We start from the raw sequence: 26,956 nt of genomic DNA, 5'->3' as shown, positions 1-26,956 counted from the left end.
AGAATATAAAAATATCTACAAAGTCTCACTGATATATACATAATATTAATATTAATTTTTTTAAACTTATTAAAAATGGATGAAATGCTTATTTGTCAATTTAGATAGTTTTTACTAATTTTTTATTTTTATAACTTTTCATGAAATATCTATCAATATCGATATTTTATAGAAATTTTCGTCGACGTTTCTATGAAATTGAGATTCGACATTTTCGTCGACATCGATATTTAGAACCTTTGGTAACACCTATCTATTCTGTTCTCACTTTATTTCCTTCCCAGAATAGTTTTTAATTTATATCTTATTTTAAACAATATATTTTTAGTTTTTTTCTATTTAGTTCAAGTATGTGGTCCAAGTGACATATAAACAAATGGATCATATATGAATTATACAAAATTAAAAAATACACTTGACCTTTTTGATCGGAATTATAACCAAAATCGTATTTAAGTTCTAATTCTTCGGTGTAGTTGAATCTGGTATCATTTTTAAATAATCTTGACGTTGGATGATAAATAGGCTGGTTTGAACTAAATTTCCGATACTACCCCTGTCCTTAGAAAGTACAGAACTGCCCACCTCGTCTGAGTGGTACAGTTCACGTTCAGGTGGGTTTAATGGGAAAAGGGTAAATGGTGGGTGTGGTGAGAGGAAAAAGATTTTGAAAAAGAAAAAGTAAAAGACGCGATGGCGACAGGGCAGCTTTGTGAAAAAGAAAAGGCGTTGCGTTTTCAGTAATGTGGGAGTCGTGGCGTGGGGTGGGTTTAGAGAGAGAAAAAAGAAAATTCTTTTTTTTTTTTTTTTTTTCCTCTCCTTTTTTATGATCCCGAGAAGATTTCTCGTTTTTGTTTAACTATAAATAACCAAAGTTAGCAGCTTTTATATTGCATCTTTGAGAAAAAAAAAAAGGAACGTAAGGCATTTAGGTTATCATCTTCCTCGAATTGTACAAGGTTTACATTATATTTTAATGTATAAAAGCTAAGACATTTAGATATTATTTCCATCGTATCTACTTTGTTTTTTTCCTATTGTTTCAAAACGTTCATTTTAGTCGTCTCTCACTCTCAAATTTTATTCATTTTAGTTATTTACTTTAAAAAACATCTACTTAATATGACAAACTCATCGCTATTTGTAAAATTTTAACAAAAATTGTATATATATATACAATGAAAAAGACTACCCATCAAGAAATTTAGTGAGTGTTGTTCTAAAATTGTGATGGAAAGAAATGAGATAAAAATGAAAATGAAAAGATTAAAATTGTCACATCTTAAAAGTTCAAAGATAAAAAAGGAACACTTTAAATGTATAGAAACCAAAATAAAATGTATAGAAAACAAAAAGTATTTTTTAAAAAATAGAGAAACAAACATTTCGTAGTGTAATATATAATTAATAATGATAACAGAGTGAAGCCTAGATAGCTAGGGTCTACTTTGGCTATGGTGGTAGTCCCTTCCAAGCCGACTATCGTACTTGGTTGAGCTTTGGAATCATAGAGAAAGTGACTTCCATAACCAAAAAACTCTCCATAGAGTTCATATTCATTTATGGAGAAATATGATTGCGAGTGGCAACAAAATAATTTGGATGGAAAAAAAAAGTTGAAAAATGTAAAATCGGCTAAGGATCAAGAACAATAGTTAAGATATCCCTTCCCAAATTGAGTCAAAGTAAAACTTTGACAATAATGATGATGTGGACTCAAAATTATATTGATGCAGATGAATCGAATGGTCAAATTAGCACCGGGGAACTTGTAAAAAATAACCACAGTTCTATGCTTCAGTCAGAACTTATAGAAGGTATAGAATTAGAATTTTGTGGCTTTTTTATGCGTGTTTTTTCTCTAGAGAGAAAAATCTAAGATTATCTAAATATCTTCTTATTTAGAATTCCTTTGATCTAGAGAATTGAGAGAGCGAGGAATTTGTCCCACACAAGAATATTTAATTCAAGGGCCCAAGGGTCAATTCCATGGACGGCTCGACCCCCTCAACTTAGGTCATTGGTTGAGTGCTGTGAGCTTGATTTGGTATAAGATTCGAAGAGGTTTGTGTCCCAAGACTCTCGCTTCTCAACTTCTCTTTTGTTGCTTTCAAGACCAAAGACTATGACAACAGATCTAAGTTGGCTTCCTAGACTTTTCCATCCTCTATTTTTAGACTATAGTTTTGTCTTACTCGTAACAAATTATATATATATATATATATATATATTTGCTAGTTTCTTACCAAAAATTTATTTTTTGATCCACATACATATCGTTTTAAAATTTTGAACCTCAAGTTTGAATAAATTATGAAATTACTTTCATTAGTAAAGTTTTTTTTGGATTAACTTATGAAATTATGAAAATGTTTCTGTGGGTACTAATTAATCTATTTGTAGTAATGCCTTTTACTTGAGTCATTCATGAAAATAACTTAAATACATTAAAAACCAAATTATATATCTAACGAAAATAAAACTTGAAAAATGGTAGGAAAATGTAAAAATAAGAATAGTTAGGTGGTATAAAAGCCATAAGGATTAAGCAAACACATAATTCAGTGCATTTGTAATTCCAAAAGAAGTAGAATTGACAATTTGATTTGAACATTTTCGAAAACAACAAAAAGGAACAACATTATGAGAGAGAAGAAATAAGATGAAAAAGATTATGCTTTTTGATGATTTCAATTAGTGGCTCTTCCATTGCATGGCCCTATTGATTGAAAGAAAAATTAGGCAAATATCTCTGTTCAGTAAATTCAACTCTTTTTTTTTTTTTCTTATTCTCCTCCCCTTAATAAATGAGATTTTTCAAATCTTTTTCGGAACACCCATCAATAATTTTTTTTCTCCATAAAAAAATCAATTCGCTTGTTGAAAATTAGAATTGGGTCAACATAAATATAGTATAATAAAAGTTAAATATTGCGAATATAACAATAATACATATAGTGCATTTTTTTTTATTAACCAGTAACTATGTTCATAATTCATATTGACAAATATATAATACGCAAATCATTATAATGATTACTTCAAAATAGAAACAAACTTATTTCAATTGTCAAGTCAAATGAGTGCTTAATGAGTTTTTGAAAATCGCTCATATTTGAGATTACATTTAAAAAGTATGAATATATTTGAAATTATTTTTATAAAGAAGTAGAATATCACCATATGGTTCCTTGCCGAGGTGGGCTATGGGCTCGTAGATTTTCCACTCCTTACGGCCCAATTTGCGATCCCATCATTGGAGGCCCAATAATCATAACGGCCCAAGAAAAGATTTGGGCCTCGCCATGGTTTTACGTACTGATTGGCGATTCGCCAGAGGAAAAGGTGGCTCTATGGCGTGAGCCCACCGTTGCCGGTGACTTTCGTCGACGGAGTTTGAGCAGAGAGAGAGTTGCTGAGTAACGGAAGGTGAAGCGAAAAAGGAATAAGATCATCGAGATCGGAAATTTCACGCATCTTTTGGTTGTATCGATCGACGGTCAAGTATGAGCTTCCTCTTTGGCAGCCGAAAAACTCCCGCAGGTTCTTAACGTTCTTAGCTTCTCAAATTATGAATGTTCTGCAGCTTTGTTCTTGATGAATGATGATAGCGTGATTTCTTGTGATGAATTTCTAACTACGGAGCTCAGTCCTATAAACGTCAATTTGATGTGGATGAAACTCTAGGTTCTACCTTCTCAATTATGCATATTCCGGAGTTTTATTCTTGATGAATTTCTAACACTGGAGTTCAGTCCTATAAACGTCAATTTGATGTGGATGAAAATTCTACAGTCTTACCTTCTAAAATATGCATGTTCTGGAGCTTTGTTCTATGTGATGGCGTGCTTTCTTATGATGAATTTCTAATTCTGGAGTTCAGTCCTGTAAACGTCAATTTGATGTGGATGAAATTCGTCGACAGTGGTTACATGTAATTTAATTCGTGATGTCCAGGAATCAAAACTTTCCTATGCGTTATAACTTATATGAGTAAATTTGCGCGCTCTGTTACGACGTCTCGAGATTGTAATTTACTAATCTGTTTTGGTTTTCTTCGCAGAGCTTTTGCGGGAGAATAAGCGGATGCTGGATAAGTCCATTAGAGAAATAGAACGGGAAAGGCAAGGCTTACAATCTCAGGAAAAGAAATTGATTGTGGAGATAAAGAAAAATGCTAAACAAGGACAGATGGTGAGTTAACCAATTTTGAACTTGTTCTTTAACATCGACACATTTTCATTGACTGAATTTCTTAACTTCGAAGTAAGTGTGCTTTTTTTTTCTTTTGATAGGGCGGTGGATACTAGGTCGTAACCATCAACTCTGTTAAATTTTATTGATTCTTTTGTTCTTTTTAGGGAGCTGTTAAAATCATGGCCAAAGATCTTATCAGGACACGACATCAGATTGAAAAATTTTATAAACTAAAATCTCAGCTCCAGGGCGTGGCTTTGAGAATTCAGGTATTATATGTACACCTTTCTCCAAAAATTTTATTGCATCTCATCTTTCATTTTCATTGGAGCAAGTACAATTACTTCTGAGAAATTTTTTATTATAATTATTCAGTTGATGACTGAAAGTCAGTTGAAAGTTTATGGTTATAATTATCTAGAGCTTGTTAAGCTTCATTATAGATACATTTTATTGGTTTAAATTTTAAATGAGGTGCACTTACATACATCCTAATGAAATCATTTTACAAGCCATACGGTCCTCTTCCCACATAATTAAGGACAAATATAAAGATGCTTTCATATTAGATAAATATCACTTTCATCTTCTAATTTTATCGTGTCATAAAAGGAAAATTTGAACAAAATTTGGATTTGAGGGAATACTATTTTCTTGCTTCGAATGATGTGCAAATTGGAATTAGGAGTTGTTTATTCATGTCACCTTTTAGAAAATATATTTGATTCTATTAATTGTATCAGATATTTTAGGGTTTGTTTCTTTGTGTTTCCTGTACATTTTGCCTAAATTGATTTTCAATAGAGTATTTGGAAAAACTCTCTTTTGAGTTTTTTAGGATTTCAGACATACTATTTTAGCATGTCTGCCTCTTGTTTACTTTTCGATTTGGTTTATCTAATTGTCACATTCTGGATCAATGCCCATTGAAATGCACTATGAATAATCTTCCATTATTTATTTTTCAAATACTCTATTGAAAATCAATTTAGGCAAAATCAGCTATATCATTAGTTAACAAGAAGATGCTTTTTCTATTCAAAGCAAAACGTCCATCACTGTAAGAGGAGCTTTCAACGTTAAATAAGTACTAAATATTCCTTTGTTTCATATTAGGAAAGTATTATTTACTATTGGAAATGGAAATTTTTTTGAAAACTTCATCGCTGGAAGAACTCTTACAATGTTTTGAAACTGTAAAGATGTTATTAGCTTTTTTTAATCAATTGAGGTACACAGTTTCTGCAGTTGTGATTATTCAAATTTAGCTCCTACCATTTGCTTCCTGCAGACACTGAAATCAACTCAAGCAATGGGAGAAGCCATGAAAGGTGTTACTAAGGCAATGGGCCAGATGAATAGGCAGATGAACTTGCCGGCATTACAGAAGATAATGCAAGAGTTTGAGAGGCAGAATGAGAAGATGGAAATGACATCTGAATTAATGGCAGACGCTCTTGACGATGCTTTGGAAGGAGATGAAGAAGAGGAGGAGACAGATGAGCTTGTGAATCAGGTGCTTGATGAGATTGGAATTGATATTAACTCAGAGGTAAATGCACTTGCATGCATATGTTTTTATCATAGTTTTATGAAATTTCTAGCATCCAATTAAAAGAGGCTTTATCATGGGAAAAGTAATTTAAGCACAATGGCAATTGATTTATGCTCTCTCTCTCTCGTGCAGCTTGTGAATGCACCCTCTGCATCGGTGTCGGTTCCTACTGCAAATAATAGAGTTGCCCAAGCAGAAGCCACAGGAAGTGAAGATACTGGAATTGATAGTGATTTACAGGCTAGGCTGGATAACTTGAGGAAGATGTAGGTTTCAATTATGGGGAACTGATAACACTCAGATAAGATACATAATAAATCATGTATTGTTTATATTTGAATTCTAATCAACCAAGTTTGTATTTGAATAATACATTTGACAAGTATGATCTCTTGTTTGGAGAAGTGAGACAATGTATTCAGCACATGTGAATCTTGTGATCAGGTAATTCTCTCTCTTGTACAAATTTTGAATTGTTAGAATCTGCTGGCAAGAGTAATTGGAACAGTTTGGAAGAATCTGAGAATTGTCATGAGATTAACCATTCTACTTCGTTGTCAAGTGGTGCTAGAACTAGAAGCTTCTATTGACTTTCGGCATCTTCTTATTCCGATATGCAATCGAAATATTAAACCATGTTTTGTGGCCCTGCCTCTCCCATATTTAACAAGGAGAAAGCTCATTTTATAAGCCTCCAGGTCTAGGGAAGGCAGTCCGAATGTGACAATAGCATACGTCGATACATGGAGCATGAAATACATGGTTGCAGCTGGGAAGCTGCCGTAAGCGCTCTCCATCTTCAAAAGGTGACAAGCACAAAACACAGAGTTTCAGTATTAGTTTACTCATTCTCATTGTCTTTCTTGTAGGCCAATGTTGATATCTGTATGAAATTTGGAACCTCTTGTTCAATGTTCTTAACTGGATCGGTTAACTCGGTTAACTCGGGCGGATGGGGCGATGGCAACAGCAACTACACCAGTCTAGCATTGTTAGATTGAAGAATGATGCAGATCAGTGAGCAAAAAATGACAATTCCGAAGCCGATGAAGATAGCAGCCATGGTGAATGTATAATCAAGATTAGGAGCTCCTCTTCAATGGCCATCAGATGAAGATGCTGCAGCTGTAATTAAACAATGAACGGCAATCTTATGGGTTCATTCCAGGTATAAATCTTCACAAAACGACATAAAAAGTTAGTCCAATTTGTTTTTTTTTTTTTTTTTTTTTGGTTAGCACATCAACTTTTTGGGGTCCGGAACTGCACGAACTTGACATATCTGCTATGAATAACTCGTCCCTTATTGTCCTTTCCAATTTCGTTCATAATTTGGTGTTATATAATAACTTAATATCCTTTCTCTGTTTCTTTAGGGACCAGAAGAAAACATAACCAAAACATTGACTGGGTTAATGAACTGTGGCTAGGTTAAGAAATTCTTTATTTTGGATTTTTTTTTTTTACTCTGTTTTGTAATGTGGGAAAAATAAGACAGTAGGTGTTTTATTTACAATGTTACAAGCACACGGCCGAAGTCATCTCATGCATATTTGTGGGAGTAACTCCTGCTGCTGCTGCTGCTACTGCTGGGCCATGATGATGATTTGAAGCAATTTGGGCATGCATCTCCGCAAGCTCCCTCACCCTTAACAAAATCTGTGCAGGTATCGACACCGACACATGTTTCCGAGAACTTACCTGCATTCCATTCGGTTTCATTTCATTATCCAAAAATGAACTTCAAATGATATAACCATTCATATCAAAAGTATAATCAAAGAACAGTAACATTCATATCAATCCAATGCTTACCACTTCATCAACAGGCGTCTGAGCCGAGCTAGCTTTAAGCAGGTTCCTCCATTTATCCTACAAAGGGAGAGCCCCTTTCAGTTAAATTAAAACAAAATGGGATTGGTTTCCATTTTAGCTTCAAATCTTATAATTTGTTTCATAGAAACCTGTCGTCTGACACTTTCGAGTAAAATGCCAAATCAAAAATCAAAGACTAAAGTAAAATTGAAAGTATTATATAGTTGGGATCACAATTAAAACCAACCAATGTGAAAAATAGAAAATAACAACATACTCAAGGGGCATGTATAATTTATTTGGTTTCAATTTTACCCCTAAGCTAAGTAACTGGTGTCGAGAATTGGGGTAAAATTGAAACTTCCAAAGCATTGAGGACAAAATTGAAATCAATTACATAGTTCAACAAGATTTAGATTTTGAAATAGGAGGAGTTCATGAGAAAACATACCTTGAGATCAACTGATGTACGGTATGAGTACGATGAAAAAGCAAGTCTCTTAATCTCGGACCATCTCCCAGCTCCACACTTCGACACGCCCTCTACTAATTTGATAACTTCAACAAGAGTCCAAGCACGGTGATGCTTCCTTCTCATTCCACCTTTTGATGTCGGAACAATGGCTGCGTTATCATCTGATGCATTATTGCCAGAAGCTGTTAGCTTCGGTTCCAAATTCTTCTCCACTTCCTCTGTGTCCATTACTGAAGTATTCTGATCTGTGTCCTTAACTGAAGGATTCTGATCTTTATCTGGAGGGGCAAACTAAGCAACAAAGTATAAAAACCCAGCAATCAGAAGATAAATGTCGAAACATTTGTAAGTAAAAGTAAACCAAGATAGTGTCACTGTCCAAAATAAAACTTAGAAGTACTGCCCTCACAGAGAGTTAATGAAGTCATATAGATTAAGTCACAATGTTTGGAAACAATAACTTTAAAAGGTATAAACACATACCAGAAGGGCTTCAATGTCTTTTCTTGGACGGCTCCTTCGAACTCTTGAAACACATGGAACTTGAAAACCAGATCCACCAAGTGTATCCATCCTAGTGATGATAGTTCTTCCCCCATCTGAAGAGATGATTTTCTTAATAGGTCTTGCAATAGAACTTGACGATGTACCATCTGACGGAGCATTTTTATACAAACTCGCCCCCTTTTGGCCATGCTCTCTTAACTCTACTTCAGAAAGTTCTTCGATATACCGCCTAGTAGGCTTTCGAATTCTTTTAACAGCAGCTCTCTCTTCATCAAGTCGATCTTTGCTTCCATGATCAAGTTCCATATCAGCAATGCAAGAGTGGTTCTTGTTTTCCCAACTGTGAGTTGTTGGTGAACCTTTGCATTCAATATTTAAAGCTTTGACAAGCGGAACATTGGACATGCCCTCCACATTTTGAGAGCATTCTTCCATTCCTCCGGCTACAAACTTTCCTTCTCTAATTATAAAAGACGAGGGTGGAATGTCGCATGAGTTAGTCAATCCCATGGCTATTCTCCTCTTTAGCCACGATTTGTCTTTAACTGTAGTTTCTCTCCCAAAAGTAGCTCTGAAATATTCATGGAGTTCTCTAATTGACAGATTATCCAGGCATATTTCCCCCTTTAACAAGGAAAAATCAGGGTTAGATGTAGTACCAACAGCATCTGAGGATTCAGATTCTACTAATTCATCTGGATGCTTTAAACAATCACCAAGACTCTCATGTTCATTCACATGATTCTCATTTAAACTCGGAGAAATTGAGTGAGCAATTTCCTGCTGTGAAATTTTAGATTGGAGCTTTTCATCGATAACAGGCAATCTACCATGCTGATCAGAACACTTCCTGTCTCCATTCACATAAGCAGAAGCATGGTTAGGTGATCCACATGCTAAGCGAAGCCTCTCTTCCTCTTTCACCTTTTGCAGTACCTCCTCAATGTACTACAAGATATTTAAAGGCAGAAATAATACACAATTAGTGACTTGATAAACTAGAGTCCAAAAATACAGGCTATGGCAATTTAAGGAGGACGCCAATAAATATTAACAAAAAAAAAATTGGATATAACAATGTTTCTTTTGTATTCCAAGCAATCAGTCAGGATCTTCAATGAAAGAAGGCATTTCATTTCATGAGAAAGAAAATTCATACCTCCAATCGGGCATTATATCCTGCATCAGCTTCGAAGGTTTCAGACTGGGATAAACCTGGCATATCTTAACAATACAGACATCATAACCAAACTCAACAGAAAATAGGAAAACAAGTGAACGTGTTGAGCCTAGCTGAAAGCATGAAGTGGTATTATAATCTTTCTAGCTATAATAGCCAATTTGACCAATTCAACTCAAAAGGTACATGATCCTAGTGAGGTACATGACCAATAATAAAAGATATGATCATAACTTCGTTATTCAATATAACTCGGCAATATATCATAAAACTGAGAGGAGACCATTCAATAGGTATCAAGAAACAGATAACTTGAATACAGAATAGAGGTAGTGTATGTAAGTCTGAAAAAATAAAAATGACAACAATGGTAATTTGACATGCCAACCTCTAGTCGTTATTTAAGGCCACTCTGGAATATAAAATCATACACATTAAAGATTGTAAGTGTTCAGTACGTCCTATACCGGGGGGGAAACTCTGAGTAGTTATAATAACAAAAGAAAGTGGGAAAATGAAAGAAAAGGCAACCATTTGAGATTTCTAAATGAGGCTTCCCAAACAAAGCACCTTCAGTGGGTACGCATCCTACAATTTGTCCTGCATCTGCAATTTTTTCACTCTTGTCATCTTCAATTAGATCCTCAACCTCCATTACTTCATCATCTGTGGCAGGAACAAATCTGCCATCACCGTCAACCTAAATATGATATACAGAACTTCATTAACAGTTTAAATGAAAACTAATAAGGGATGAGAAAAGAAAAGGAAAAAGAAAGTAATACTAGTACAGCAATCTCCACTACAACACCAATGAAATGACCAGATCACATAACTTCTTCCACAGATATTTGAAGATTTTTGATACCAAGCCTGATATAAGTTACACATATTCTTCCAGCTATAATATCGACTGATGTCCCTAACTTAACATATATACAAATACAATGCTTGCTTGCTATTTAAAACATAATTTGGATACCAATTACCAACTTCTTTAATCCTCCATTTTTTTTATGTGGGTGGGAGGGGCCGTACACAACAATTCTTTCAATCTATATATTTCTTAGTCCTCACAATATGAAGTGCATTTATTTTTAGACTTCCATTCAGTACTTCATTCGATTGACACGTCTATGAGTATGATGGTATCTTTAACCTGCATAGAGTACTCCAATCAAATGATGCTCTCGGCTACAGGCTCATGAAACCACCAATCATAAACATGGATGAATTGCACGAAAAGCAATTCAAATCTAGAAGTCTGATTCCGGCACAAGAGATTATACTCGGGTATGATTTGGACATTGTTGGCCGAGTAGCACTAGTAGCTAAAGTAATAAAGTTCCTTCGAACAAGAAAATCGATAAGGTACAAACAAATTAAAACAAAGAAATGAAAAAAGATACCCGGACAAGTTTGTATACAACTGGGTCGGCAATCTGATTCGGAGACAGAGTGGAGTCATCAAGCGCAACCCTGCCTTCCTCAATGTTTCCTCCATTCTCCACAAATCCAACCACTGTTTCCATGGAAAATCCACCACATGCAACTCAAATACATAAACTGAAACCCCCAAAAGAAGACAAGAAATAAATAAATATCCAAAGAATTCAAACTAACACCTGTTTCAGGATAAAAACCTCTCCTCCATCCACCTCAAGTAACTCAAACTTTCAACTATAAATCAATAACTATAAATTTACGAATCTTTAATTTTCTATCAAAAACGAATTCATATCCAAATGATCAGACACCCAAATTAAAATTCACTGAACAAACCAACCAAGACAGCTCTTCCATCTTTCCTACTACACCGAATTCCAATGAACCAGTAAATACTAACGAGTTTCAAGAAAGACACATTAGACACTGATTGAAGTGAGGAAAGGCAGGAAAATCACAACAGAGAAATTAAATTCGTTGCGGCTTACCATAGAACCAAGTGAGAATCGAGTTGACTCAGCAACTGAAACTCGAAAATCCAACTGAAAGAGACAGGATTGGGCTTATTCGCGAAGAGCTTCGAAGCGAACAGAGATTGAGAGAGTGAGAGAGAGAGAGGGAGAAACTTGAATGTTAAGAAAATGAAGAATTTCGGATTATACGCGCGGCACGGGATAGGGTATCATTCTCGGGCCTGGCTTTTTCAGCACGCAGTTTTTCTACTACATCCATTTCAGAGTACCGGACTCCAAAATACTCTCTCAATTGCAGCTAATTAGCAACCCTCGCGTCCGAAACGGTTCGTCGCGCATCGGCCCGCTAAAAAATGAAGACTTCTATTCACACGTGCTTGTCGTGTTGTCATCGGCCACACCAAACATGTGTTCGTATGAATTCGGGCTCCTTCACAATATGGGCTTCGGCCCAACACTTGAGAAGCCCAGACAACTTTTTAATGGGCCTGCCCATGTAATTTCATCGACATTATTACATTTGAGGAAATTATTCGGATTCATCATCCACAGAGACTAACAAGGCATTTCCAGGAATACTAGCAATCATAAAGTGGGAAAGAAATCAAACTAAACCAAATGATCAAACCGAACCAAACCGAAATCAGATTACGATAACACCACAGAGATGGGTTTTTTTGGCACATATTACAAACTCAGATTAAGATTACGATTAAACAGTAGGGGGCCAGTCATAAAGTAGAGTAACAATGTTTGTGTGAATATTTGTAACAAAAACATGCCAAAATCAAAACTCAAAACAGAAGAAAGACATTATCAAAACTTAGAATTCCATGGTCTGAAAGAAATGACATTTATGATAGAAACACTAGACTACTTTTTGCTCCCTCATGTCTGCTATTCTTTTCTTCTTCTCTTAAGCTGCTGCAACCTCTATCTCAGCCGTTGGAATCACAGCGACGGGCCTAATGAATTCCTCTTCCTCCTTGGGAGTATGGATAGTAACCAAATCAGGAAGGGGCGTCGGTGGACCTTGCTTGCCCTTCGGGTCCCAGTCGAGCATGATCTTGACCTTGATACCCAGAACACCCTGCGAAATAAACAGATACGTCAATTAAAGAACCAGAACCACCCAAATAGGCTGTCAAGATAATGAATGATGTGTACAAGCAGGACATGAAACCCGAGGTTCGCTCTCAGAATGATACTAACCTGTCTAAGGAGAACATGTCTCACGGCCGAGTCTATGTACTCTTTCACTGGCTGTCCGGATGATATCATGTATCCATCCTTGAATTTCATGGATTTTGCACGCTGAGCCCTCAGCTTACCACTAACAATAACCTGAATGATTCAAAATATAACTTATTAAAAATTGAAGGTACTGAATAGTTCGTCTGCTAAAAACGTCGAGAACCAATTCCGTTCAAAGCAAAATTAGTACTGACCTCACATCCCTTAGCTCCACTCTCCATGACAAATCTAAGGACACCATAGCAAGCCCTAGAAAAATGAAAAAGTAATGCTCAATAGATGTGATTGTCCAAATAAAACGCTTAGCATGTTAAAGGACATAGTCCTAAACCAAACAATTAGTATACATTTAGAACATTATCATCATTATATAATATCACACCTAAGAAAGATTGAAAGTCTCCAATCGAACTAGAAACTACTACATACACACCATTACAGCATTGATAATTTCCATATTTACCTCCTGACAGCAAGGCCTCCTAGAAGCTTGTAGCGCAGAGATTCAGCTTGAGCAATGGCACAGAGTCCTCTGTTGTTGACTTTCTCAGCATATAGCTCAACACTGTTTTCAGGAAACTTGAAACGCTTCTGAACAACAGATGTTAATTCTCGGATTCTCCTTCCTTTCTCGCCTAAACATAATAGAATGCGTAGTCAGACACCATATCCAAAAACCAATAGTTACATCACCTAAATTAAAATACCCAACAGTTAAAATGATACATTTGATCAGTCAATTCTTGTAAAATACAACCACTATTAGCTAAATAATTCAAATTCACTTCAATGGATGCAAAATGTTTTTAATGCATTGGCAGAATATAACCATATTCAAATCCATATCCTCAATAATGTTAAACTAGAAAACTCGAATCAATCAAACAACTCCAATAATCTCTATAGAAGAAAATGCAACTATGTAAAAGATACAGCACCAAAAAACGCAGTTAATTTGACTAAACATTGTACTCAATCCCCACTCCGCCTTCTGTACTGAATGTAACTTCGACATCAGCCATCACAGACCCAATTTAAGATACCTTCAAAATCTCAAAGCACCAATTCTTTTAACACATTTCTATAAGCCTGCCTAAGATCCTACACACATCCTAAAAATCGAGATTCCACGTCGTTAGAATTACATGATATTTAACTTTGTGGAATATGTTGCTTCATTTATTTGATGCGAAAAAAGTGCAATTACATCAAATGGCGGAAAAAATCAGGAAAAAAAAACAATCGTGGTGGTAGCTCGCTACGAAATAAGAACTCCAATCTTCCGACATCTATTCCGATAATTCGCAGAGGAAAAAAACAAAAGTAGGAGTAGAAGTTGCTTACCAAGAACATTCTGTGTACGAGTAGCCCTAATGATAATCTCAGTCCGCATAGGTGTGACCCTAACCTCGACTCCGGAGTAGCCATCCTCTGCAAGCTCTCTGGTGAGAACTTCGTTAAGCTCCGCAAAGAACACTCCATCCGCCACAAACTGTATCCGAATGAGAAAAATAAGTTTCGAAAAGATAGAAAATGGTAGAGTGTTGTCTTCCGTGAAAAAAATAGTTGAGATGAAGAAGCCAATTGGATGCAAACCTTTCTCTTTTTGCTCATCTGAGTAGCCATGTTTGGTTGCTGCTGCTGTCGCCGTTCACCGATCCTCTGCGTGAACTCTAGGTTGAAGATGAAGAAAACCCTAGGAAACCCTGAGCCAGCCTGAAGAAATTAAATATCCTAAAATGAAAGTTTTTAACGTCTGCGATTGGGCCTTCAGCTTTTCTATAGGCCCAACAAGAACTAATGGGCTATCGAAAACTAATGGGTCGTGGCCATGGAAACAAAATAAAAAATAAAAAATTCATGTGTATATATCGTCTATTTAAAAATTATAATTAAAAAAAATATTGAAAGGTATAGAATTTACATTGTCATGAAACAACCGTAATTAGAATGGTACCCACCCATCACATAAATTACTAGTATATCTTTTTGTAATATTAAATAAATTTTAAAATCACAAATGGGTAAATTAGGGGAGGTTACAATTTAAATCCCGTTAGTTTTACTTAATTGTACTATATATATATATATATATATATATATATATATATATATATATATATCACACAAAAAATATATATATATCAAATCTATTTTTGAAAATTTTGAAACTTCCTCCGACTCTTCTGCTACCTCTGGTTTTCGTCTCCAGCCGATCGTCTCTGGTGAGTGAGTCAGCTAAGCAATGACAGAATTTAAGATACAAAGCTCACTGGTGAGAAGATGATGAACAACAAGACATTATATAGGTATATATTAGAGTAAATGTTGTTTTTGTTCGTTCAAACTTATCTGATTATTTTTCTTAACCATGACCCTTTGATCAAAGATAGATGAGGATTTAAACTCATAATCCTTTGATCATAGATAAATGTTTTAACCACTCGAGCTATGTTCGGTTTGATAAGTTTTATGCTCATTTATTTATTTAGTTATATATATATATATATATATATATATAAATAGATAGGAAGATTTATTATTGAAAATCAAACTATATATATGGATAGGAATGTTTATTATTAAAAATGTTTGATTTTCAATGAAACTCGTAACTTCTTAATATTATAGGTAAAAAAAAGTTCTACCAAATTTGGGCGGATCTCAACTGCATAAAACGATTGTGAGTTCGTATATTTATAATAAGAACAACTTATTATTATTGTATTTAAAAAAATATTAAAAAAATGTGCCGTTTGAAGGGAAAAAATTAAAAAATAAACTTTAATTAGGAAAAAATGGGTAAGCACCAAAGGGCAGTAATGGAATTTGACGTTGTTATCCCCTCCAAATAGCGGGAATGGAAGTGGTTGGTCGAGGCGAGAGAAATTACAGGAAAGCGAAAATCCTTTGTCCAATGGTCAGCAGTCTCCTTCTCCACAGCATCGCTCCCACTCCCTTCGTTGAACTGAATTCAATTTCCAAATGGCAAAGTTCCTCTCCGATCTTCTTCGTCTCCAAAACCCACGAACGACTTCGTTGCTTTGCCAAGAAGAAGATCGGATTCATGGATCAAATTCTTGACTACATTGAAGGTGCTCGCTGCTCTTTAAATCCAGCTTTAATAAACTCCCAAATGTTATGTCTTATTTTCTGGTTTCATGTCTGATTTTAGGCGGTCCGAAGTTGAGGAAATGGTATGGGGCGCCTGACCTTGTTTCTAAAGATGGATCCGTCCTTAAAGACGAAGATGAATATACTGGTAATGTATATAGGAACAAATAGTTGTATAAGTTTTCTGATGTTTTTCTTCAATTGAATTTGTTTCATTAATACAGAGGATGATGCAATCAGGGATGCAGTTTTGGTGACCGATGGGGATACTGAGATGGGTCAGGTGTGTTTTTGCCTTTGTTTTGCGAGCATTATACGATTTTCCATCTAACTCCATTGGTAATTTGGTATATAAATGAATACTAAAACAATGCGATTTATGGTTAGCCTAGCCCAAACTTAGTCAGAAGATTAAATATAATGAATCATTAATTTCTACAAGTATCTGCTTCGAAGCTGCATCTTCAAACTGTTATGCGTAACAATGATCAACTTTCAATTGTGCTCAACTACTTTAATATCCAACCAAGTGACATCTGCCTACTGCAGATGGTGATATTATCGTTGATTGTGAAAAAAACCAGAGTCAAGGCTCTAGTAAAAGACAAGCAAGCTGCCCTTGAAGCTTTCGGATTGTATGTTGAGGTGGGTGGATTCACATTCTAGGAACGCTATTCCAGATAATATACTACATTTGCTGTTATTTCCATGTGTTTTGTGCATTCTGAACCTCAAGGAACTGTTGGTTTTATGTCTCTGATTTCACGTGAAAAGCCAGTAGCCGGTGATATAAAAGATGAGCCATCATTGAAGAAAGCTCTAAGAGAAGTTCGCACTATAATTTGCCCAAAAGTACGCACATACATTCCAATCTGCTATTCCTTTTCCCTAAATTAAATTTCCCCCTATTCTTTGTTCGAAAATTCTGGTGGCAGTATGATATATTCTTTGTGTATCTACTCTTGTTCTAGTCGGATTTTATTGTACCTTTTCATTTCTAACTTCATGCACATTCAAATTGTTTTCCTTATAATATCTGGAAGAATATTTAGAAGGGAATAATAGGTATGGTAAACCAGAAATTATCTTAATGTTGGACAGGAATGTGTGTATGAAATGATTGGATGTGAATTTAGAAAGGAAAAATAAGAGAAGTAGAAAGTGGCTAAAGTTTTGTTAAATACTTGCTTGACTTAGAAATACAATACAATGGTTAAGTAAAACTGATATACCACAAGCCTCAAATCTCTACTTCAATACAAAATAAACCTAATTCAAAGAGGTTTTCATTCTAAATATGTGAAAGATAAGCATTGCATATAAATAAAATAGACAAATTACTGCTGCAAATTCTGGGTCATCTTACATTTATGGACTAATGTATTCCTGGATTTTCCACTACCAAACACACTGATGATTGAATATAAGTTCATATTTAATATCAGGTTACGAGAATGAGCATGTATCTCAACTCCTTAAGTTCAAACTTTCCTGAAAATATCTCTCTCTTTGAAATTGAGCCTTATTAAGGGAACTATGATGGTTATTGACTCATCAGGTTTGTTAATAATCGTAACATCAGGAAGGTTTCTTATCCAATGCTGGAAGCCTGAAAGGGGTGCAGCATATCGTTCTCTTATCTCAGGTATACTTCTTCCCCGAGTCTATTTGGCATACATACTCATGTTGAGAACAAACAAATATTTACGTTGGTATGAACATGAACAGAACTCAGTCTTTCGATCTATATTCATTGTTATGGCTTAATAAGGTTGCAGTTGTCCGTATATAAAAGTGCTAGTGGCATCCAAGCTCTTGTTAAAGGCAATGCAAGAAAATTGGCTGAGCAAGATGAATCAGTTTTAGTAGCCTCAGGAATTCCTTATACCATCGTACGAGCTGGCTTATTGCAAGATACACCCGGTGGAAATCAAGGATTCAGCTTTGAAGAGGTTACTCTTCACCCTTAGATGTTCCTTTCTAACGGATATGATAAACAACTGTTTTCTAATCTAAACAGCACTGGTTTTTTTTTAGAGAGAATTTATGGAGACTTGATATTGAGATGAGACTCTTTTATCTGTTCATTATATTTTGGCATCTGATGAACGTGTTGTATTGGCCATTCGGTGCTATTCTTCAGGGTTGTGCAGCTACGGGAACTCTTAGCAAGGAGGATGCAGCCTTCATTTGTGTAGAAGCCACTGACGCAGTCCCAAAAGGAGGATTTGCATTTGAGGTTGGTAAACATTACGTATTTGCTGGATGTCAAGGATTATTTTTGTTAATTTTGATTTAAAGCGAAGTTGATTTTGATCAAGATGGTTAAACCCGCTAGTTATCAGAAATCTAGTATGAAATAAATTAGACAAGTTGCTTGGAATGAGTGTGCTGATTTGATTAAAGTTAAAATCCCCAAGATGGTATTCTTTGTCCTCTATTTTTGTCAACTACTTTAGCAATGATATTTGTAATAATTGGAGCGTCTTTCATATTGCTCTATGTTTTTCTGTAGTTTTTTTTTTGGCTACCATCGGTAGTCTTGCTCTCCTTGTTCATCCTTTTAATTTTTCAATTATAAAATAAAAAGTTTGTTTCTTGTTTAAAAAGAACATAAGGCAGTAGTTGTCCAAATTTTATAGATTAAACAGAAATCTAAATGGGGTTGTGCAAATCTTGATCTATTGGTTTAAATATTGTAACATGATATTTTATATTAATTGTATGTCACAACAGGTTGCCAATGGAAATGAACAAGTTTCAGATTGGAAAGGGTTCTTGGCAAAATTACTGGAGAAAACAGAGCAGCCCCAATGACCATGCTTAAGATGTATAAATGTGTATGTACATACATCTCATGCCTGCAAAGTATTTAGATTGAATGCTTTTTTTACCATCTGCTCTTGTTCTTGATACTGCCATTTTTTTCTAAATTGTGATTAAGCTTAAGAAATAGCTATCAAGATCTTGCAAGCTTTCATTAGCACAGCCAAGATCAAGAATAAGGTGATCTTTTGGACACAACACAGAGTTTCTGTGTGCTCCATATTTAATTTATATTTATTATTAGATATTACAAAACAGAGCATGTCCAGCTTTCATGAAGTGGCCTGCTTTGAGAAACAAAGTCATTAAACTCTGGATAAAAATTTAACAGTTGGAACATATATTGCTTATTATCTTCAGTTCAAATATCCACCCCATGTTTATTGTAGCTACAAAATATATACATACACAACTTATATGTGTTTCGGATTTACTCATTTAATTGAACATAACAATTAGATTTTTATTTTCTACATAATAAATTAAATAAAAAAACGACCAACAAAACTATCTATCATTATCTCATCATAGGTTATGGATATATATTTCCACGCTGCCTTATTCTTAAAGTATTACTAATTTTCGATCTAAAAATAAATATTTATTCCATATTTGCCGTTGTGTTTATACTTTTAAGAGAAGTTACTAATACTCAGAATTTTAATTTTTATCCATTTAGGAGCTCGTCATTTTAATTTTTATCCATTTAGGAGCTCATCTATGCCTTCGCTGATTGATAATTGCTTTAAATCCAACTAACTAAAGATTAAAGATTAAAGTTATAAATTTAGTTTCAATAGTTTGGACAAATTTTAGGCTTAACTTCAATTGGATTCATATTTTTAAAAGTTTTAATTTGGTCTTTTTATTTGGTCCAATATAACAAGTTCTTCCTACACTGCCTTTTGTCCATTTAAAAAAGTCACTTTTTTTTTTCTCATCCCTAAATTCTAATACACTTAATAAACACAATTACTTAAATAGAAAGATGTTGAGTGAAAAGAAAAATTATAAATACGGTATTAAAAGATTCATAAAATTTGACCCAATTATAAAAACTAAATTATTGTAATTTGTCTAGAAAGTTTGTATATATTGTAATTTGTAAATGGAAATATCATGGTGGGTAAATTGGGAAAATGGATTTATTTTGTGATTAGACGCGGGAGTAATTACAGTAGTCAATCGTACGCTCGGATCGAACGTACAGGAGCTGTCCACGTGTTTTAACTAAATCAATGCAGGCGGTCCATCAGATGACGTGTACGAATCCTACTGCTCGTTGTTCTACACTTTGTTCTTCCTCCGCCTCTCTCTCCGCGTTCCTCTTTCCTTTCTCCCGTCCGGATTCGGACGCTGCCGCTCCGTTTCTCTGCAAATTCCGATGCAATTTCTACCATGAATTAGCTTCTCCGTCGTTGTTTATCCTCGAATTTCAATGGCAGACAGTACTTCGTCTCCGAGACCGGTCCAACAGAACCCGATGGACCCTTCGCCACCGCCGCCGCAGCCACAACCGCAAGTTCAACCTTCAACGGCCGCTATTCCACAGAATTCATCAAATCCTCTCAATTCCTCTGTAAATCCTCCTATTCCATCCCCCTCTGCGCTCGCTCAATCACCTTCAATTGACCACTTACATCCGCTCTCTCAAATCTCTTCCCCTCCCCTTTCGCACATCTCCCTCCCGCAAAATCCGCAGCAACAGCAACAACTGAGCCCTGCGGTTGGATTAGACTACCAACAGAAGCCTCTACAGCAGCAGCAGCAGCAGCAGCAGCAACAACAACAGCAGCAGCAACATTCGCAGCAATTAGTGCAACAACCCCAGAATGCGAACGCGATGACGAATTTCCAACTCCAGCAGGCCTTACAACGGTCCCCTTCGATGTCTCGGATGAGCCAATTGCAACAGCAGCAGCAGCAGTTTGGGATGATGAGACAGCAAACGGGGCTTTATAGTCAGATGAATTTTGGTGGGTCTTCTACAAATCAGCAGCAGCAACCGCAGCAACAGCCTAACCAACAGCAGCAAATGGGTTCTGGGAATCTGTCACGGTCTGCGTTAATTGGTCAGGGTAACCATTTGCCCATGTTGTCTGGGGCGGCTGCTGCTCAATATAACTTGCAGTCACAATTACTGGCTTCGGTATGCACACAACTCTTGGTACTCGTTGGTCTAAAATTGGTACTGAAGCTACTTTGGTGTTGGGATATTGTTAATCAGTACCATGAACTCGTTTTCTTGATCTTCGGAACGAAGTTGAAAAGTTTTCTAGGCATGACGTTACCGCTTGGTGATGGGTTGTGCCTTAGTAATTGTTTGTACTACCTTTTATTGTTAACTATTACTCTGAATTCTTAATATGTTGATACTGGAAGGTAAGGAAAACATATTTTGATTCTGATTTTCACTAAAACTAAACTTTTTGTGTAGTCAAAGCAGAAAGCCGGTTTAGTCCAGGGTCCGCAATTTCAGTCAGGTAACTCTCATGGGCAACCTTTGCAAGGAATGCAAGCAATGGGGATGATGGGATCAATGAATTTGAGCTCACAACTAAGAGCTAATGGTACCCTTGCGTCATTTGCCCAACAGAGAATAAATCAAGGTCAAATAAGGCAGCAATTGTCTCAACAAAGTTCACTCACCTCTCCACAGGTTTCATGAAACACATCTCTATTTCTGCATCTCATGTTCTTTATTATAATAATGGGTTTGTGCTTTTATTTCCAGATACGTATTGTTAGATTTCTATATGGGCTCATTTGCCTATTTGAACCATGGCAGATTAATGATTTGTTTGGTTACTTTGGTGATTGCTTGGAACATATTTTTGCAATTCATGAAGGATATTATTTTATTGACTCTAATAGAAGTGTAGGGCTCCGGCTTTTATCACATAGAACTTATTTTTGTAATGCTAAGCGTTCATTGCATTATAAATATAGAACTTATTGTTGTAAAGCTGAGCATTTCTCGATTAGAAATAGTGCCCATAGGATATACTAATTTATTTATCAGTACATGTCTCTAATTTCAAGTGGTGCCCATGAACACTCTCCTTTATTATTTTGGTTCATGCTATGACTCTAATTATTGCCATCATTGTTTATTTGTCCATCATGTGCTCTAACTCAGTCCGTTCGACTTTGTTATAGCAATAACTTCAATTTCACTTCATTACTTGAATGGATACGTTAATATGTTAATTTGATTTAATAATCTTACTATGCAATCTTGCTATCGTTTTTTTTTTTTTTGTGAGTAGCACTGGCAACTATTAATTGTAAAATTGCTGCTGATTGTGACATCCAGTCAATTTTTATCAATTACAGGTTCAGAACTTACCGAGAATGTCAAATCTTGCATTTATGAATCAGCAATTGACTAGTTTGGCTCAGAATGGGCAGCAAACTATGTTGCAGAACTCTTTGCCACAGCAACAGTGGCTGAAGCAAATGCCATCAATGTCTAGCCCTGGCTCACCTTCATATCGTCTTCAACAGAGGCAGCAACAGGTCTTGTTGCAGCAGCAACTGCCTTCATCTACTCAATTGCATCAAAACTCCATGTCCTTGAACCCTCAACAATTTTCTCAGCTTGTACAGCCACAGTCGTCCATGGGACATCAACAGCTGCATCAACAGCAACAGCAACAGCAACAGCAACAGCAGCAATCACAACAGCAGCAACCACAACAACAACAGCTACAGCAGCAGCCACTTCATCAACAACAACAGCTTCTTCAACAACCATCACCACAGCAAGCGCTGCAACCAGTATTGCATCAGCATCAGCATCAGCATCAGCATCAGCAGCATTCTCCTAGGATACCTGGAATTGCAGGCCAGAAATCTCTTAGTTTGACTGGATCGCATCCAGATGCTACTGCGTCTGGCAATAGTACACCTGGGGGAAGTTCAAGCCAAGGGACAGAAGCTGCCACTCAAGTCCTTGGGAAGAGAAAGATACAAGATCTGGTTTCACAGGTTCTGCCTTTGACTTTTCACCTTGCTTATCCTACTCTTATCTTTCTTATGCTCTTCTGCGTTTCTTATTTTGTTCTCACTTTAGTCAGAAATTTGAATGTGTGCAGGTAGATCCACATGGAAAGTTGGACCCTGAAGTTGAAGATCTTCTATTGGAGTTTGCCGATGATTTTATTGATTCGGTGAGACCTCCTAGTACTACTACAATTTCTTCATGCTTCTTTGTACCTTTCCCCCCAATTTCTTATACATACTACGATAACTGCATATGTGCCCCTAGATATAGTCAATACACATCAAAATTTTGTCATTCACTATTTGGAACACTATATTATATCGAAAAACATTTACAATTGAAAGTAATTTAAAAAAAATCACTGCATAATGTCATAGAGATCATGTTCGAGTATTTACAGAAACAGTATGCTATTCCGTGGCTCATTAATCACCAGAAAACTATGGTCTAGGAACATCTTATATGCACTGTGGTATGATGTTTCATTTTACACAGCTGAACTCAGATGATTTTTTTTTTTTAAATGTTTTTCTAATCTGATCAAGTCCAAATATTTGTTCATTCTGTTTACTTAGTGATTCTTGTGCAGTGTGATTTGACAATACTCCTCATGCCTGAAATTATTCGACCATTTCTTTGATCACTGTGGTAGTTTATATGATACCATGGTTAAAACGAAGATTATAGTTGAACTGTACTGCATCAAATCAGAAAACTCATAAGATATTGAAGGTGGTAGTTGGAGGGTTTTGAATCAATGGCCCTATTTTGATGTGCTATGACCAACCCTTGAGTAATGTACTAATGTGAATTATTACATGACAGCACTATATGAATAAGCATAATTTCTAGTAATATAGGTGCTGCAGTGACTTGTTAGATTTTGTAGTAATGACAACCTTCTGCTTAACTTTTAAGGGTACACTTCTGGGATTTTTTTCATATAAATAATGTGATCAGCCATTGGTACGGGGAGAGTGGTATATACACTCTTTTGGACTGATCAGTCTATTCCTTTGTTATTATCTGTTTAATGGAAATATGCTACTGTACTCTCTAGTGCTTATTTTTTTGTTAGATAAGAAACTAGTATATTCCAAAAGGAAGACAAAAGGAACAACCTAAGGGCTGGGTAGAGGAAACCCCACCCAAATGAATTAAACAACCGCTTTCCAATTGTACAAAAGCATGGAAAGGTCGTAGTTACAAAAGAATTTGCTATAGTTGATGCACCACCAAGAGGCAGTGCTGTATATTTCTACAAAAAATCTCAAAAGAAGAAGACTTATCTTCAAAGAACCGAAGGTTCCTTTCCAACCAAAGGTGCCAAAGGAGAGCTCTCGAAGCACATATCCATAAAAACTTAACTTTTTTAGGAAGAGTCCAGCCATGCAGTGCCTCGGCCAACCAAACATCTATACGATTAGGGAAACAAAAAGACAACCCGAAGAGATCCATGATAAAGAGCCACCCTTGAGCCGCGAACTCTCTAGTGCTTATTGTTCTCCCTTCTTTCTACCAACCAAAACCTGTGAAAAGCTCTCTCATGAGAACATTAGAAAACAAATGCTCATGGATACCTTTAGGTCCTGTTAAAATCTGCCTCTTCTTGAAAGCTATTTTCTTGTTATTATCTTATACCATTACCATTTTCAGGTTATACAAGAAATCAAGTGAGTGGCATTAGGGTCCTTTTGGTGGATGGTTTTCTCGATCATGTGGATTAACTATTATGTTTCTTCTGTTGCAGTATTATTTATTTAGCAGTATGCAATAATTCATGTTAATTTCATGGCTCAATCATCAGCTATTATCATCTGTCAGTATGATTGAATGATCTATCATGTGCAAACTGAGAATGAGAATTGTTTTATTATTATTTTTTTAATAACTGGGAGTCAGAGCTTTGCTTCTCCTATACCTAGGGGCGCCCACGCCTACTCCAGGCACCGGATCCCGACCCGGAACTGAGAATTGTTTTATCATAATACAGGTTACTACATTTGCCTGCAGTCTGGCAAAACATCGGAAATCTTCAACTTTAGAATCCAAGGATTTATTGCTACACTTAGGTGTGTACTACTTTCCTCATGATCTTCTTTTGACTTGAGCTTATGGTTACCCTTTCTGATTTAAATTTTAAATTTCGGAGAGTATCAATTCTTCATGATAATTATGAAGTAATGAAAAAAATTCTGAAAGTGAACATATAATGGTCGAAAATGTTCAGCTATTCTGTTCTAGATACAGGGAACATTGCCACTTTATTTATTGGCACAAAAGTTAAGATGCCAACCCTGGTATTTTTATTTCTGCATTAAGGTAATTTAATTGTTTGATAAGCTATTGAAGGTGACTAAAGAAAGAAATCTCATGAAAATAGACTTTTTTTTGGGAAATTTTATCTTATGTCACGGTTATCTGTTGTATTTTAGCGTTCTATTTTATAGTCTAGGTTGTCTTTTTATTTTACATTTGTCTCTAGTTTAATTTTGAGACACATGCCTTCTTCTTGTGGATTTTTTAGTCTCTTCAAATTTCTTTTAGGAAGGATTAGATTATTCTTTTGTATAAATTTAAGAGTAGATATTGCAATACATTGGTCCAAGATATGTTTTATCTTTTGAACTTAGAGCAAAAATCCGAAATTTAAATTCTTGACTTGTCACTTTCTCACCATCTCATGAGTAATATTTACAGGACGTAGCATATGTCTAAGTTTTTCTGAAAAAAAAAAAGGAAGAAATAAATTCGGTCGAGACATTGTTATTTGAATTTTTTTTAAACCATGATTAACTCGAACTTGTAGTCCAAGTTTTAACGTTTATTCGACTAAAAGTGCACTAGGTAGTTAGTTTCTTGATTCCTCATGTTTGGTAGTAACTGTATTGATTTTGTAGTTATTATACAAAGCTTTTTAACAATTATAAATTGTGGATAATGTGCAGAGAAGAATTGGCAATTGAACGTTCCTGGATATTCAAGTGACGAGTGGAAGAACCACAACAAAAATGTAAGAAAATTTTATTGTTCTCTTCTCTCAAAATCAAATAAAGCAGTCTGTTTAATTTAACTTTCTATAGTTCGTTTTTGTTTAACCATATTGATTTTAAATGTTGTAGTTATCAAGTGATCTCCACAAGAAACGTCTGGACATGGTAAGTTGAACTTATATGTGCAAGTGTTATGGTCTATTTCTTCGTTTATCATTTGTCTCAACTCTTTTCTTATGGGAATTTTCATCAGATACGCCTATTGAAGGAAGCCTCCCGTGTCGAAACAAATGTAAACAGTCCAAGAGAGATTGTCAGACAAGGGGTCGGAATCTCCATTGGTGCCAACACTCTAACGAGGCCTTCACCGAGTTCAGAACAACTACTGTCGCAGACGACTGGTTCACAGCTGCTGCAGCAAATAACGCGGTTTTGATGAATTAACTATGTTTGAAATTGAAACTAATGCTCGTGGATCCCAACTACTAGGTGAATAACCCCGGAGTCAGTTCAGGGATACAACAATAAAGTGAAATCTAGAGGATGCCATTTCAGAGGGGACCTGAACTTCTGTGTGGAGTGTGATGGTTCTTAGTGATACAACTTTGGAAAGCATTTTTTTAGGCTGTATAATATGAAGATGCATTATCTGAAACATGGGCATAATGTGAATTGTACAAAATATTTGGCAGTCATATTAGTATAGGCCTTGAGTTATTGTTATCTACCATGGGAGGAGGACATTTTCAATTTATGATTCATAGGCTTTACAGTCTCAAATCATCTGAAGTCTGTTGAGGATCATAGCACAATTGTTACAAATGGAATAGAAGATACGATTTTTCAGCCCTTCCCCATCTCCCTTTAACTGTTTTCCAAGCTCATTTGAATTAATGTTACCTGTTATTTTTCCAGATCAGGAAAAAATGGCCTACTTTTCCAGTACACAAAATTCTGCAATGGGATGTGTTGAACCAAACGTCACGGCACTTCTAGGCCACAAAATTCTGCAAAGCATGTGAAAGACAGAGAGACTTGATGGAGCCTCTTCATCTGGTCCTTAGCTATCTAAACGTTGGCTTCTTGTGCTGATTTCCACTTCCCATGTGCATTAT

At 35.7% G+C, this 26,956-nt stretch overlaps 5 protein-coding genes and 1 long non-coding RNA gene across 14 annotated transcripts; 4 read left to right on the top strand and 2 right to left on the bottom strand.

The window, feature by feature from the left end:
* Window positions 1–3,335: 3,335 nt before the first annotated feature.
* LOC111017768 (vacuolar protein sorting-associated protein 2 homolog 1) lies at window positions 3,336–6,200 on the top strand. Its single transcript, XM_022293642.2, has 5 exons — window positions 3,336–3,543; window positions 4,064–4,194; window positions 4,362–4,466; window positions 5,489–5,749; window positions 5,885–6,200. Exons 1-5 carry the CDS (start codon window positions 3,507–3,509, stop codon window positions 6,020–6,022), a joined length of 672 nt encoding a protein of 223 aa, XP_022149334.1. The 5' UTR covers window positions 3,336–3,506; the 3' UTR covers window positions 6,023–6,200.
* On the bottom strand, window positions 6,057–11,880 carry TRFL6 (TRF-like 6). 6 transcript variants are annotated; one of them, XM_022293578.2, is made up of 9 exons: window positions 11,664–11,880; window positions 11,139–11,295; window positions 10,261–10,429; window positions 9,709–9,773; window positions 8,526–9,497; window positions 8,019–8,333; window positions 7,568–7,624; window positions 7,267–7,453; window positions 6,057–6,877 (listed from the first exon to the last, which is right to left on the bottom strand). In XM_022293578.2, exons 2-8 carry the CDS (start codon window positions 11,259–11,261, stop codon window positions 7,271–7,273), a joined length of 1,884 nt encoding a protein of 627 aa, XP_022149270.1. In that variant the 5' UTR covers window positions 11,262–11,295; window positions 11,664–11,880; the 3' UTR covers window positions 6,057–6,877; window positions 7,267–7,270. The 6 variants fall into 6 exon arrangements, with proteins under 6 accessions (XP_022149270.1, XP_022149303.1, XP_022149278.1 ...); XM_022293611.2 differs by lacking the exon at window positions 6,057–6,877 and having other exon boundaries at window positions 7,180–7,453; window positions 11,139–11,251; XM_022293586.2 differs by lacking the exon at window positions 6,057–6,877 and having other exon boundaries at window positions 7,180–7,453; window positions 9,709–9,764; window positions 11,664–11,879.
* LOC148208819 (uncharacterized) lies at window positions 6,324–7,267 on the top strand. 2 transcript variants are annotated; one of them, XR_015787071.1, is made up of 3 exons: window positions 6,398–6,534; window positions 6,622–6,920; window positions 7,129–7,267. It is a non-coding gene; the product is annotated as an uncharacterized LOC148208819 (long non-coding RNA). The 2 variants fall into 2 exon arrangements; XR_015787070.1 differs by lacking the exon at window positions 7,129–7,267 and having other exon boundaries at window positions 6,324–6,534; window positions 6,622–7,063.
* A 387-nt stretch (window positions 11,881–12,267) lies between the features above and the next one.
* LOC111017761 (small ribosomal subunit protein uS3x) lies at window positions 12,268–14,658 on the bottom strand. The gene is made up of 6 exons (XM_022293629.2): window positions 14,499–14,658; window positions 14,247–14,394; window positions 13,366–13,537; window positions 13,097–13,151; window positions 12,861–12,992; window positions 12,268–12,738 (listed from the first exon to the last, which is right to left on the bottom strand). The coding sequence occupies exons 1-6, from the start codon at window positions 14,526–14,528 to the stop codon at window positions 12,565–12,567; spliced, it is 711 nt and encodes a 236-aa protein (XP_022149321.1). The 5' UTR covers window positions 14,529–14,658; the 3' UTR covers window positions 12,268–12,564.
* Window positions 14,659–15,763: 1,105 nt separating this feature from the next.
* On the top strand, window positions 15,764–21,420 carry LOC111017032 (NAD(P)-binding Rossmann-fold superfamily protein). 3 transcript variants are annotated; one of them, XM_088116864.1, is made up of 10 exons: window positions 15,764–15,997; window positions 16,078–16,164; window positions 16,241–16,299; window positions 16,566–16,661; window positions 16,791–16,868; window positions 17,599–17,661; window positions 17,795–17,968; window positions 18,160–18,255; window positions 18,753–18,856; window positions 21,280–21,420. In XM_088116864.1, the coding sequence occupies exons 1-9, from the start codon at window positions 15,820–15,822 to the stop codon at window positions 18,831–18,833; spliced, it is 912 nt and encodes a 303-aa protein (XP_087972990.1). In that variant the 5' UTR covers window positions 15,764–15,819; the 3' UTR covers window positions 18,834–18,856; window positions 21,280–21,420. The 3 variants fall into 3 exon arrangements, with proteins under 3 accessions (XP_087972990.1, XP_087972991.1, XP_022148368.1); XM_088116865.1 differs by lacking the exon at window positions 21,280–21,420 and adding an exon at window positions 20,087–20,384; XM_022292676.2 differs by lacking the exon at window positions 21,280–21,420 and having other exon boundaries at window positions 18,753–19,181.
* On the top strand, window positions 20,281–26,690 carry EER4 (Transcription initiation factor TFIID subunit A). Its single transcript, XM_022292641.2, has 8 exons — window positions 20,281–20,991; window positions 21,280–21,501; window positions 22,179–22,832; window positions 22,940–23,014; window positions 24,842–24,920; window positions 25,797–25,861; window positions 25,971–26,006; window positions 26,095–26,690. Exons 1-8 carry the CDS (start codon window positions 20,281–20,283, stop codon window positions 26,275–26,277), a joined length of 2,025 nt encoding a protein of 674 aa, XP_022148333.1. The 3' UTR covers window positions 26,278–26,690.
* Window positions 26,691–26,956: the final 266 nt, after the last annotated feature.

Source organism: Momordica charantia (genome assembly GCF_013281855.1).
Source record: "Momordica charantia cultivar OHB3-1 chromosome 9 unlocalized genomic scaffold, Mcharantia_2.0 BLBB01000009.1, whole genome shotgun sequence".
Taxonomy (NCBI): domain Eukaryota; kingdom Viridiplantae; phylum Streptophyta; class Magnoliopsida; order Cucurbitales; family Cucurbitaceae; genus Momordica; species Momordica charantia.
The sequence above is the reverse complement of the archived record's forward strand: the minus strand, read 5'-3'. Positions and strand labels throughout refer to the sequence as shown.

Excerpts from the sequence above, each read along its gene's own strand:
- LOC111017768 (XM_022293642.2), top strand. The coding sequence starts at position 3,507 with ATGAGCTTCCTCTTTGGCAGCCGAAAAACTCCCGCAG. Across the intron at positions 4,195-4,361 it reads ATGCTAAACAAGGACAGATG|GGAGCTGTTAAAATCATGGC; the intron begins GTGAGTTAACCA and ends TGTTCTTTTTAG. Across the intron at positions 5,750-5,884 it reads GAATTGATATTAACTCAGAG|CTTGTGAATGCACCCTCTGC; the intron begins GTAAATGCACTT and ends TCTCTCGTGCAG.
- LOC111017761 (XM_022293629.2), bottom strand. The coding sequence starts at position 14,528 with ATGGCTACTCAGATGAGCAAAAAGAGAAAG. Across the intron at positions 13,538-14,246 it reads TCGTACACAGAATGTTCTTG|GCGAGAAAGGAAGGAGAATC; the intron begins GTAAGCAACTTC and ends TATTATGTTTAG. Across the intron at positions 12,993-13,096 it reads GTGGAGCTAAGGGATGTGAG|GTTATTGTTAGTGGTAAGCT; the intron begins GTCAGTACTAAT and ends TGAATCATTCAG.
- EER4 (XM_022292641.2), top strand. The coding sequence starts at position 20,281 with ATGGCAGACAGTACTTCGTCTCCGAGACCGGTCCAACAGAACCCGATG. Across the intron at positions 24,921-25,796 it reads GGATTTATTGCTACACTTAG|AGAAGAATTGGCAATTGAAC; the intron begins GTGTGTACTACT and ends GATAATGTGCAG. Across the intron at positions 25,862-25,970 it reads GGAAGAACCACAACAAAAAT|TTATCAAGTGATCTCCACAA; the intron begins GTAAGAAAATTT and ends TAAATGTTGTAG.
- LOC111017032 (XM_088116864.1), top strand. The coding sequence starts at position 15,820 with ATGGTCAGCAGTCTCCTTCTCCACAGCATCGCTCCCACTCCCTTCGTT. Across the intron at positions 16,165-16,240 it reads AGACGAAGATGAATATACTG|AGGATGATGCAATCAGGGAT; the intron begins GTAATGTATATA and ends TCATTAATACAG. Across the intron at positions 16,300-16,565 it reads GGGATACTGAGATGGGTCAG|ATGGTGATATTATCGTTGAT; the intron begins GTGTGTTTTTGC and ends TGCCTACTGCAG.
- TRFL6 (XM_022293578.2), bottom strand. The coding sequence starts at position 11,261 with ATGGAAACAGTGGTTGGATTTGTGGAGAATGGAGGAAACATTGAGGAA. Across the intron at positions 10,430-11,138 it reads TTGTATACAAACTTGTCCGG|GTTGACGGTGATGGCAGATT; the intron begins GTATCTTTTTTC and ends TATCATATTTAG. Across the intron at positions 7,454-7,567 it reads AGACGCCTGTTGATGAAGTG|GTAAGTTCTCGGAAACATGT; the intron begins GTAAGCATTGGA and ends AATGGAATGCAG.